Source organism: Abramis brama, assembly GCF_963993115.1.
Source record: "Abramis brama genome assembly, chromosome: 10".
In the NCBI taxonomy this organism is placed as follows: Eukaryota; Metazoa; Chordata; class Actinopteri; order Cypriniformes; family Leuciscidae; genus Abramis; species Abramis brama.
Window position 1 is genome coordinate 8,323,733 of NC_139972.1, and position 13,192 is coordinate 8,336,924.

A 13,192-nucleotide genomic window follows, 5' to 3' on the forward strand; every position below is an offset into this window, starting at 1 on the left:
CTTTCTCGACTACTTTCGGTATTACAGGTAGGATACTCACTGGTCTGTAGTTGGCCAGCTCAGCTTTATCTCCTCCCTTATGCAAAGGTGTAACCACTGCCTTTTTTAGACAGCCGGGGAAGACCGCTTCTCCGATGGATCAATTGATTAGCTGAGTAGTAGGTTGACATAGGGTGGCAGCATTCCTTTTAATCATACACGAATCTAAACCATAACCATCCTTTGACTTTGAATTTTTAAGTCCTTGTAACATTTTAAGGACTTCTTGCTCCGTGACCTCACTTGAATCTACATATTTAGTTGAATCTACATATTTCATTTCCATTGACATAAATTATAAACATTTGATTTTATTCTAACTGACTCTGACATTATTTTCAGTAAAGAGTTAAAAAATATAGTCAAACATTCACTCACATTTAATGATGCACAGATATCATTAAAACCTTTTCATTAAGTCAGATGAAATAATGAGGTAATACATATGAAAAAATGTATTTCATTTAATCAAATTACTTTGCCACAAGCAAAGACAGTAACATGCAGAGAACTTCACCTGCTGATTGGAGGCCTCCGTTGGGCTGATTGAGTCGGGCTTACAGTGCTTAAACCGATTTTGCTTATCGCTATTATGAAATCATGAAGGCTGCGATTATGTTTTATGTGCAGCTTGTCAGTGACGTACGGCTCTGATCAGTAGTAAACGCTGCTCCATCTGAAAGCACTGCGAGTTTGAGTCGCTTTTAATGTGCATTTGAAAAAGAAACGCATATCAAACATCTTTCCAAACATAAGAAGCATTTATGAAGCTCTTGTCCAACAAAAGACAACATTTAATAAATCAAAGCATTTCAATCTTCTGCTTATTCAGCTACAGATAGTATGATGCTGATAGGGATTTCCTGGAATGATGTGTGTTATCGTTCTTCTGCGGTGGGGCATATTTAGCGTGTGTGTGTGAGATGCCCTCTGGCTTTCAGATCGAGCAGCATTTACTACCGATCACAGAGCCGTACTTCACTTACAAACTGCGCATAAAATTATCGCAACCTTTACCAGATCGGGTGCGGTTTAATTTCGGTCGATCGTGCAGCCCTAATATTAAACTAATGATCAAACACTTCAGGTTTTGGCCTAAGATCAGAGGAAACTTTTAGGATTTGCTAAATTTGTCTCAGACGGCCAAATCGTGGCCAAAATCGCAGAGTGTGCAGTCGGCTTAACAGTAAAACTAGCCTATGTTGTGAATAGTCTAATTTTTAGACATTTTACACTAATCTAAGACATTTTAAAAAAGTGCAAATAAGAGATTATTTTTCCTGATTGAATGATACTTTAGATGTTTTATGATCATGTTTTGTGACATTTTAGATCTCATTCTAATTATCCATCAAACATATTAATTGTGCTTTAAGTTTGAACTTTCTCTTTAATAATGGATTCACTGCTAAACTGATCTGATCTGAACTGAGAGTGAAGTGTGTGTCATTGTTCTCTACAGGTTGAGTTTTTGTGATCTCACAGATGAAGGTTGTGCTGCTTTGACTTCAGCTCTGAGATCAAACCCTGAACACCTGAGAGAACTGCGTCTGTCTCAGAATAAAATAGGAAAATCAGTGAATCTGCTGTCTGATGTACTACAGAATCCTCACTGTAAACTGGAGAAATTAGAGTAAGATCATATTTGACTTTCACACATGAATCACAATGTAAAGTATATTTGAAGTGTTCAGCCTCTTTCTGCTGCTTGTGAGTTTGATAATTTTGTATCTCAATCTAATGATCCATCAAACATATTAATTTGTGCTTTTAGTGTGAACTTTCTCTCTAATATTGGATTCACTGCTAAACTGATCTGATCTGAACTGAGATAGTGAAGTGTGTGTAATTTTGCTCTACAGGTTGAGAAATTGTGACATCACAGATGAAGGTTGTGCTGCTCTGACTTCAGCTCTGAGATCAAACCCTGAACACCTGAGATATCTGGATCTGTCTGGGAATAAAATAGGAAAATCAGGAGTGAAGTTGCTCTCTGATCTGAAGGATGATCCACATTATAAACTGGAGACATTACACTACTGTAAGTATATTTTTCTTTCAAGCCTTTAAATTGATCCAATTTCAGTGACAGGTCTCATATGTGTGTAACTGGAGAATATAAGATAATAATTCAGCTCCACTTTAGTCTCCATAAACTGTTTTTAATAAGAGTTTAATTCTGTGATGTTAATATGATCTATGACTAGGCTAGGTCTATATGAATATTTTCATCCATGTTTACATGCACAACTTTTGTTTCAATTGGAATTAATTCATTCCGATTGATGAATCCAAATGTAGTGTTTACATTATCGATAAATAAAATGATCAGGTTGATGTGTGTGTTTATATGTCACAAGCTTCAAATCTGAATTGAGTTTTTGACATGCACACACTGAACGAATATTTCCCACTGTTTGCACATAATATTCTCCTACTTTGATTGTTTTAAACAGCAGACTTAATATTTCTATATTACGGGTCAGGTCCTAATTAGGAGACAATGAGCACATGAACCGTTGAGCCGTGCTGCTTATATTTATCACTTAGTAAAAACACCCCTACCTGCACCCGAAACAGCCTGTGGATGAGAGTCTGAAAGAAGGACTGAAGGCCGTGAGATTGTGTTGGTCATTCATGACACTTCATTCAACAACTACAACAGCTCGTACGCATCATACACCATTACGTCATTGCACACGCACAGTATTTTCCAGATTGGGTTTTCAATCTGATCAAGTGTTTACATGTCCTCTCGATCGGATTAGAAAAGGAATAAACCACCCAATCCGATCGAAATTTCATTCGGATCGAGCTCATTCGATTAAGATGTTTACATGAAGGCTTTTCAGTCCGAGCCATCAATCTGATTACTCACTGATTCTTGAGAGTCGGGACAAAACACGTTTTAAAAAACTTTTTTTAAAAATACACACTATATCAATTAGAGTTATATGTTTCTGCAGAGAAAGGTCTTAGCTATTTAACCATGTAAAGGAACAGGTTCTAAATAAAAACACATTTTTAACAAATCAACATGTTTCCCTTCAGAACTGGATTTGTGTCAACTCCGTCAGACACACTAAAAAGTATACAATTTTAATTCTTCAAATCCAACAAGAATCTAAAGTTCTGAAGTATATTGTAATAGTGTTTAGTTACTCTGATATGTAAAAAAATACAATATATAAACTTAAGTTGTGATTTCACACTATTCTGAAAACTCAGATTTCTAAATATTTGCATTTCCAAACTTTGATTTTAATTTCAATATTGTAAAAATAAATTCCTTAAATAAATAAAACATAAGAGGATGTAGATCAGATGGTCCTTTATTACAAAAACAACATAAACTGAAGGAAGAATTTTTTTTTTTCCCAAAAAATGAACAAAAACATACATACATCCAACGTTGTTGACGAAGATCTGACGGTGTTGACGGAAAAACTGACGGTGTTGACGGAAAAACTGACGGTGTTGACGAAAAATGTTTGAATGTTTTACCTCAGATTTGTGAAATGTTCACCTGTTTGTCATGATATGTTCTGACAATAAAGAGTAGTTTAAAACCACAATTAACACTGTTTTCTACAACTTTCACTTAGGAGCAGAAATCTGCCTTTAAACTTGAAAGACATTTATCGTGATAATTATCGATATCGACTGATATAAAAAAAAATATTGTGATAATTTTTTTTGGACATATCGCCCAGCCCTACACTGGCTTCTCATTTCTCTATCTCTGTCTCTACATATATAAATATATATATTAAAGTGCTGGCAAAGTTACACGTTACACAATAATAAGCAGACCACTGCCTGCCCATTATCTACAAGTCAGATGCTTATGGTTAAATAATGTAATGCATGCTATGTATGTGCATTTATGTGTAAATAAAACCCTGAAATAACAGTTTAACCCTTCACTATATTCACAAATAATATTATATTCGCACATTAAGAGGTTATTGGTGGATTTGTCAACTCCGTCAGCTTACAGGTCAACTCCGTCAGACATAGAACCTGACGGAGTTGACGTCTGACGGAGTTGACGTAAGGGCATGTATTTTCCCACCAAAACATGTATTGTACACTGCAGCTAGGTAGTTTTTCCTCAGTTGATAGCTGTCCCAATAACCTCACTAAAATGCTTAAATTCAATCCACTATGGTTTAAAAAAAAGTATCTTAACAGAAAGATGGTATTGACATGTTGCAGCTGTGACCATAGGAATATTGACATTGTTTGTCTAAAATATAAAAAAATGTAAAACGCACCAGAGCATGTGTGGTAGTGCTGCATTCACCACAGGCAGGGAGATGAAAAGGGGTCCTCAGGGATATAGCTGACCATGCTATTTCCTGATTTAAAGAGCTTTATGAAAAAATCTGACGGAGTTGACAGAAACTGAGGACACAACTTTAATAGGCAGATTTTTATGGAAAATATTGTTTGATGTTCACTTCATGCATTGTTTTTTATATTTATACCCCTTATTTTCTATTTTATATATATGTTTTCACAATTGTAGAGCTTTTTTAAAGTTTTTTGGGATGGTTAATATTGTGACCTCTTGCTGAGGACAAGTGCAATAACATGGACCTTCTAACCACAGACCATACATTTAAACAAATTTTCCCCAAAAAGATAAAAAAGTTTATTCTAAAAATCAGATAGGTATATAGAATTCCTTTAGATTTAACTTTGTAAGTATGTCAATCATGATGAATTGCTTAATTTTTGCTATAAATTAGACTTTTCTATGTGGGACATGTTTTGTCCTGACTCTCAAGAATCAGTGTACTAACAGATTATTTGTTTGCATGGAAATGTGGTGTGTGTGTGTGTGTGTGTGTGTGTGTGTGTGTGTGTGTGATAAAGTGAAAATTGTTTATCATTTGCTGTTATTAATCTACAGTATTCCAGTTTTTCATTAATATCTCTGACTGTAATATGAATATATTAATATCTCTGGCTGTGTTTTCCTGAAATGATCTCCAGATGTGATGTGACTCAGTAATGTCTCATACTCATATGTGTCTGTCTGTGTTTTATTGTAGGACTCTCAGTGTTTAGACGTCAGTTCAATTTCCTCAGGATCAGCTGATGGTGAATAAAGAGCCGCTACAAAGACTGAAAACACAGAGACACACAGCGATCACACTGACGTGTGCGTGTGTGTGTGACTTCACACCAGTTTCTTGTTTTATAGTAATGGCTCATGAAAATTAGTGCTGAAAATAGCAGCTTTGAATTGTTTCAAATTTGTTAGATATTGATTACAATGTAGATGGTGAAACACTTAAAATACATGGCAAACGGTGAAAGCAAAGTGAAAACAAGCCTTAGACAATAGATTTATTGTGCAATACAGACAGCGTTGGGAAGAGTTTTACTACAGAAGAGATGTTGTAAATTATACCAGCAGAGGAAGACCAAGATTATGCAAATAATTTCACTGAACATTAATTTCTGTCAAATAATTTTTTATTATTAATATTTTTTTTATATGATGATCTATTAATGTTTCCAAATAAATCTTCACATTCTTTTACTGGTTTCTTGTTTTTCCCCTCCTGCCTCTGAACACAGTTAATTACTAATTGTAATATTAATTTATATCATATTCCTCTTGATGGCAAGTATTTCTAAAGCCAATAACAAAGAAACAGTGATATGAGTGCGGGCAGCGATTTGATCCAGAAATCAATTCGGAGGGTGAGTGTTTGTTACACTAATCTAGTTACAAAGTTTATTCATAATCTAAAGTGTTGCTTATTATTTGTACACCGAACTATCTATTATTTACCTTCATACTCTTACGTTTCAATGACCAAACGAGAGCATGCATGGCTCTGGTTTCTTGTGTGTTGTAAGAAACACAACGGAGTCAGAAATATGCAGTGTTGGTAATAGAAAAATATAAGCTTGCTTTGTAGAATATAATGCATATATGTGTGTTATTGTGAACTGGACAGCACTGCATACTACTAGAGCTCAATGAATTATGTGCTATCCTCCTTATCAAGGGCTCTTACATTATAATAAATCATCACCAAACATTATTTAATGTATAAAAGATCATTCATTTGTAAAGGAAAATGTCACATAACTTAATTTATTTGCCTTATTTTTTTCCTGAAACATTACATACTTGAAGCATTAACTTTAAAATAATTTTAGATTTTTATATGAATTATTATTAATATTAAATAATAATAATTAATATATTAAACTGATATTTGTGATCACATGCCACGCTGACACTGCTTCACAAACATGCATATAATGTTTGTTAATATTATTTTAAGTGTTGATTTTCAGCGCTGAGGAGCCGCTGGTGGAGCTGCAGAGGAAAGTCTCCCCGTCTCTGAACCAGACGCTCGAGAAACTCAGACTCGCAGACGCCGCTCAGCTCGAAGAGAAAGGTGATGTTACATCATTATAAACTTGCAGGAGGTTCTAGATTCATTCTCGTTTTATTTAGTTACTTGACCATCTCATGCAAAACCTGAAATGTGCATCTTTTTGACCTCCAGAAGAGGAAGGAAGTGAGGTCAAAATTGGGACGGCGTGTAAAAATGGAGGCTGCTCGAAGGTTAGAAGAACATTTCTGCTGTACGTTATGGTGATATAAGCTCCTGTTAGTTTAAAGAGGACCTATTATGATTTTTCCATGTTCATCTTTCTTTAGTGTGTAATGTTGCTGTTTGAGCATGAAAAAGTCCCTCCAGCAGGAGTTATTCTCTATATCAGTGTCTCTGTTTCTGAACTCCCTGAAACGCCTCCATTGTAGTCTTGAGTTTCTTTCAGGAACGAACACTTCACAATATTCCTCATTTAAATAATTAATATGCAGAATAAAGGGGCGGAGCCTGGTTGAGTTAGTTAGTAGTGTGTTGAAACTGGCAGTTATGGTAAGGGGCGGGACATTTCCCAAACACACTCAAAGCGCTTGACCAATCACAAGCCGACCAATCAGAGCACAGTGTGCTTTTCAGAAGGAGGGGCTTCATAGAGACAGGAACTAAACAGAGCGTTACTGACAGACTGGGAAGAGAGGAGCTGCAACAATGGAGAATATGGGAAAATAATAGGGTTTTTTTTAATAGGGATGAAGTACTGGAGCTGCTGTAAGAGGAAGACGTCTGATTTTAACTCATTCCTGTCTCAGGAGGGCTGTAATAAAGGATCACACCAGTGGAGGAAAGACACGGTGAGCTGAGCAATGGCTTCACGTCCATCAGGTCAATATCACAAGATATAGTATGATTCTCAAACGCGTGTGTTTTCTGTCCAGAGCATCAAAGAGGCAGAGCAACAGTTACAATCTTCTTTTATCCTTTCCCTGACCATGTGACTAAAACCCAACTGTGAGACATTCAAACTGACCAATCAGATAATTATACGTCCCCCACTGTACTAAAGGTGTGACAATTCATCGACCACCAAAGTACACACATCTTGCTAGATCACTATCAGCCCCTCTGTGCCTTTAGGAACTCCAAATGGTCTTTGTGGTAGGAAGAGGGGGTAGAAAAACAGTCAAGCAAATATCTTTGTTCATTTAAAATATCTTGGATTATTTTCAATTCTACAGATGAAAAGAAACTATCAGATCGAGATTGTAATTCATGTTCCTGATCGCCGTAAAAGTTCCAAAGTTTACCATATTAATATGATAAAGATCTATCATGAGAGGGAATCGAGTATTGAGAAGCCTGTGAAATGTGTTCCTTCCAGCATAAAACCAGGCGAGATGACTGCTGTATGTTTGGCTGCACAGGAACGAACAGTTGTATGAAGAGATGGGAGATTTTCTTCCTATTTCTTCTTATTAATTATTATTTTTCTGTTTAAAGTACACTTTGCTCTACATTTGTATTGCACCTGATGAAGACCTGATGGTCGAAATGTTGTGCTTTTAATAAATCTATCTAGCATGCAGTGTGCGGACTTCACTTTTCTTTTTTTGTGTATGAAGAGATGGGACCTTCTAGATGTATAGTTGAAGGTCGGTTGAAAAATTCTGAAGTGCTATTGACCTTAGTCAACTATCACATTTATCTGCAATGCAGCAAACTGACATCATGGAATTAGTGAACCAGTTTTCGATATTGTTTAGTGACATCCCTAGTCAAATGTCTGTTATAGAGCATGATATAGATGTGGGACTTGACACTCAACCCATAAAACAACATCCATATCATGTTAATCTGATAAAAGATCTCTTTTGAATAAGGAAGTTCAGTATATGCTAGAGAATCAAATTGCAGAGCTTAGTTTCAGCCCCTGTAGTTCACCATGTCTGATGGTAGCTATAGATTCTGCACTGATTATCGGCGAGTAAATGCTGTTACCAAGCCTGATTGTTATCCATTGCCAAGAGTAGATGACTGTTTGTTTAGATGACTCAAAACTGGACCTCTTAAAAGGATACTGGCAGGTACCTTTAACGAAACGTGCTAAAGAGATTTCAGTTTTCGTAACTCCTGATGCGTTCCTTAATTATAGTAATGGCTTTCAGAATGCGAAATGCTCCAAGTACATTCCAGAGACTAGTGAACACTGTTTTGGCAGGCGTATCTGGTTGTGAAGCCTATCTAGATGTAGTCTTATACAGTTCTTCCTGGAATGAGCATTTGAACTTGCTTTGACAGTTTTTTTTTCTCGTTTGGCAGATGCAAAGCTCACTGTCAATTTAGCTAAATGTGAATTTGGTAAAGCCATCCTAATTTATTTAGGTAAAGTGATTGGAAGGGGACAGGTTTGTCTAGTTGCAACAAATGTTACAGCCATTTGTGGTTTTCCACCACCTGTTGATCGAAAATAACTACAACATTTTCTAGGAATGGTGAGTTATTATCGAGCGTTCTGTAGAAATTTTGCGACTGTGGTATCACCCCTTACCGATTTGCTAAGTCCTATGACATTATTTCAGTGGTCAGACTCATGTCAGAGTGCTTTTGAGAATATTAAGTCCTTGTTGATTTCAGCGCCTGTGTTGATGGCGCCGGATCATTTAAGACCATTTAGCCTCGCAGTGGATGTGAGTGATGTGGGGGCGGGAGCTGTTCTTCAGCTGAGGGGTTCTGATGAGGTAGAACACCCTGCGTGTTACTTTTCAAAGTTGTTCATTGCTGCGCAAAGGAATTATTCTACTATTGAGAAGATAGCTTTAGTCCTCGCTATCTGTCATTTTGAGGTCTATTTGACTTGTTCTCATCCTATTCTTGTGTATTGTGATCATAATCCTCTTCTTTTCTTGAACTCAATGCGCAACACTTATCAGCGTCTTATGCGTTGGAGTCTGACTTTTCAACCATATGACCTCGATATCAGACACATTCAAGGTAAGGATAATGTGGTGGCTGATGCCCTATCCCGGATGGGTTAGGGGCGTAAATTAGGAAGGTATTATGGAAAAGGTGTAGGTTCACTTTTGAGGGGTGAAGGTGTTACATCTTCATGTATTTATGAGTTATTTGTTCTGTGTAATGATTTGTCTGTCCTCTAGGGGGGCGACAATGTTCTTGTTTGTGTCCTTGGCAAACGGCTGAAATACAATAATTTTAAGTTTTTTTATATATATTTCATTTGATTTCCTTTGTTTATTTTATTTAAAGTAACAAATAAAAAAAATCTTTATTACAGTCTTGGATATGTCAATGATTAACAACAATATTAATTTAAATGCATTCATATTTTTTGTGCAGTGTCATCTAAAAAATAAAACTACCACTCAGGCCCATAAAGGACAGAAAAGTCCAAATCAAATAATTGTTTTATTACTCCTATTATCCTCCAAAGTTTTTACTTTTTGATAGAATATACATTATATTGCTCTAGAAATTAAGCAAAAATACAAAATCACTTTGAACACGAACAAGATTTACTGTTCAAAACTCAAGAACACTCAGAACAGAAATAGTAGGCATTTGTGCAGAGGGAATTTGTAGAGAACAGAGAACAGAAATAGTAGGCATTTGCCTATATGAGGGAATTCACTCACAGCAGGAGCTGCAGTATGTGGTTGTGTGGACTTTGCAGATATGCTTGCTTTTTGGTATTTCAGATATATGCTTTTTCTGTCATGATAGAAACACGGAAGCAAATGCAAGTTAACTCTTTTCTCTTTATTGTAAACAAGTTGATGATAGATAATGTCCAGGGCGAAACAGGATAGTGGCGCAGGGACTTCGATGGTCAGATGTGCCGTGATGAAGGGTGAAGACGTGACGTGACAAATCCAAGGTGAACATCCACGGGGACACGAACAGGAACGAGGAGACACCGAGACTGGAACAAGACGAGATCACACACCGGGAACCACATACAACGATCTGACAAAGGAGATGAGAATTGAGCATATATAGGTGCTGAGATGAGCTGCAGCTGGTGACGGAGTGATGAACTTGATTGTTGTTAAGTGCTGATCAGCCGACACGCCCACACAATCAGCACGCAACATACAACAACAGAAACACGAGACAAGAAAGAGGCATAGGATTTATGAACCGTGACAGTACCCCCTCCCCTAGGAACGCCTCCTGGCGTTCCCAGGCTCCCTTACCTGCCGATTGTAATCATCGATAAGGGAGTGATCCAGGATGTCTCTAGCCGGTACCCAACTCCTCTCCTCCGGACCGTAACCTTCCCAGTCCACCAAGTACTGAAATCCGCGTCCCCTCCGCCTTGAGTCCAGAACACGACTGACCGAATAAGTAGGTTCCCCATCTACGAGTCGCGGCGGGGGGGGAACCGGGACTGGCGGATTAATACGAGCAAAAAAAACGGGCTTAATTTTGGACACATGAAAGACGGGATGAATCCTCCTGTACACTGGAGGAAGATTGAGGCGGACTGTCACCGGACTAATGATTTTAGTGACAGAGAATGGGCCAATAAATTTAGGAGCAAGCTTATTAGAAACGGAGCGGAGAGGAATGTCCTTGGTAGAAAGCCACACTTTAGAACCGATGACATACACGGGAGGCTTACGCCGGTGGCGATCGGCTTTGGCCTTAGTGCGCGCCCCCACTTGGAGTAGAGTCTCACGGGCTCTAGTCCAAGTGCGGCGACACCTCTGGACGAAGGCGTGGGCAGAGGGGACCGCGACTTCGGATTCCAGACTAGGAAAAATAGGTGGCTGGTACCCTAAACTACATTCAAACGGTGATAGGCCCGTGGATGACACTGGCAACGTGTTGTGGGCGTACTCCACCATAGACAGTTGCTGACTCCAAGAGGAAGGATTCTTGGACACTAAACATCGCAACGTTCTCTCCAAATCCTGGTTGGCTCGCTCAGTTTGGCCATTGCTCTGGGGATGAAACCCAGAGGACAGACTGACAGTCGCACCCAGGCATTTACAAAACTCTCGCCAAAATTTGGACACAAATTGGGGTCCTCTGTCAGAAACCACGTCTATCGGGAGGCCATGTAGCCGAAAGACGTGATTAACGACAATCAACGCTGTCTCCTTGGCTGAGGGTAATTTGGGCAAGGGAATGAAATGGGCCGCCTTCGAGAACCGGTCCACCACGGTCAAAACTACCGTGTGACCCTGGGAGGGTGGGAGGGCGGTGACAAAATCTAGAGCGATATGGGACCAGGGTCTCGAAGGCACCGGCAGCGGTTGAAGTAACCCATCTGGAGGGCGATTGGAAGTCTTACCTGTGGCACAAACTGAGCAAGCCAAGACAAAATTGTGAACGTCACGAGCCATGAGAGGCCACCAGAATCGTTGCTTGACCAAAAATTTAGTGCGATTAACTCCTGGATGGCAAGCCACATTGGAACAATGTCCCCACTGAATCACGCTGGACCGTAAACCCTCAGGCACAAATAAACGATTCGGTGGACAACGAGTCGGAGGCGTTACCCCTTCTAAGGCCTTCTTGACCTTCGATTCGATCTCCCATGTGAGTGTAGAGACGAATAGAGACTCTGGTAAAATGCACTCGGGAGTAGACGGGCGTTCGGAACGGTCAAAAATACGCGATAAAGAATCGGGTTTGATGTTTTTGGAATCCGGGCGGTACGAGAGAGTAAAATCAAAACGACCGAAAAAAAGAGCCCACCGAGCCTGCCTGGAGTTTAGTCTTTTAGCTGTCCGAATATATTCCAAGTTCTTGTGATCGGTCCAGACGATAAAAGGTACCCCCGACCCTTCTAACCAGTGGCGCCATTCCTCCAATGCTAACTTGACTGCCAATAACTCTCTGTTGCCAATGTCATAATTGCGCTCCGCAGGGGATAAACGATGAGACAAAAACGCGCAAGGATGCATCTTATCGTCTGAGGAAGAACGCTGGGATAACACTGCACCTACCCCCACCTCTGACGCATCGACCTCCACCACGAACTGACGTGATGGATCAGGGGTTATCAGAATGGGGGCTGAAACGAAGCAACCCTTCAGTTTGGCAAACGCAGCCTCGGCTGCGTCTGACCACCTGAACGTCGTTCTGGGGGAGGTCAAGGCGGTCAGAGGTGCGGCTAGTTGGCTGAAATTGCGAATGAAACGCCGGTAGAAATTGGCGAACCCCAGAAACCTCTGTAGGGCCTTACGGGAATCTGGACTTGGCCATTCTACCACAGCCTTAATCTTCTCAGGATCCATGCGCATTCCCTCAACCGACACGATGTAACCTAAGAAAGGAACAGACTGTGCATGAAAATCGCATTTCTCCGCCTTGACAAAAAGCCCATTCTCTAGCAATCTCTGGAGCACTTGTCGGACGTGTTGCACATGTTCCTGGAGAGACGAAGAAAAAATCAATATGTCATCCAGGTAGACATATATGAACTGATCGACCATGTCTCGCAACACGTCGTTGACAAGTGCTTGGAAGACCGCTGGGGAGTTGGACAGCCCGAAGGGCATGACCAAGTATTCAAAGTGCCCCCTGGGGGTGTTAAAAGCGGTCTTCCATTCATCCCCCTCCCTGATGCGGACCAAATGATAAGCATTACGTAAATCCAATTTCGTGAAGATGGACGCTCCCTGCAACCTCTCGAAGGCTGAAGACATCAACGGCAAAGGATAAGTATTCTTTACCGTGATGCTGTTCAGCCCCCGGTAGTCAATACAAGGTCGCAGAGACCCGTCCTTCTTCCCCACAAAAAAGAACCCCGCCCCCGCTGGAGA

General features: G+C 39.6%; 2 protein-coding genes across 2 annotated transcripts in view; both read left to right on the forward strand.

Annotated features, from left to right (window-relative positions):
- Nucleotides 1-6,637, forward strand: part of LOC311090821 (NACHT, LRR and PYD domains-containing protein 3-like) — a 430,276-nt gene extending 423,639 nt beyond the window's left edge. The window contains exons 12-15 of the mRNA XM_084126371.1: nucleotides 1,502-1,672; nucleotides 1,902-2,080; nucleotides 5,100-6,467; nucleotides 6,579-6,637. Of these exons, the coding sequence (XP_083982497.1) occupies nucleotides 1,502-1,672; nucleotides 1,902-2,080; nucleotides 5,100-5,101 (352 nt within the window). The 3' untranslated portion in view covers nucleotides 5,102-6,467; nucleotides 6,579-6,637. The remainder of the gene's footprint in view (nucleotides 1-1,501; nucleotides 1,673-1,901; nucleotides 2,081-5,099; nucleotides 6,468-6,578) is intronic.
- Nucleotides 6,638-7,161: 524 nt separating this feature from the next.
- LOC311090815 (NACHT, LRR and PYD domains-containing protein 3-like) overlaps nucleotides 7,162-13,192 on the forward strand; it is a 124,890-nt gene continuing 118,859 nt past the window's right edge. Inside the window, exon 1 of the mRNA XM_084126358.1 lies at nucleotides 7,162-7,255. The gene's annotated coding sequence lies outside the window, so the exon portion shown is untranslated. The remainder of the gene's footprint in view (nucleotides 7,256-13,192) is intronic.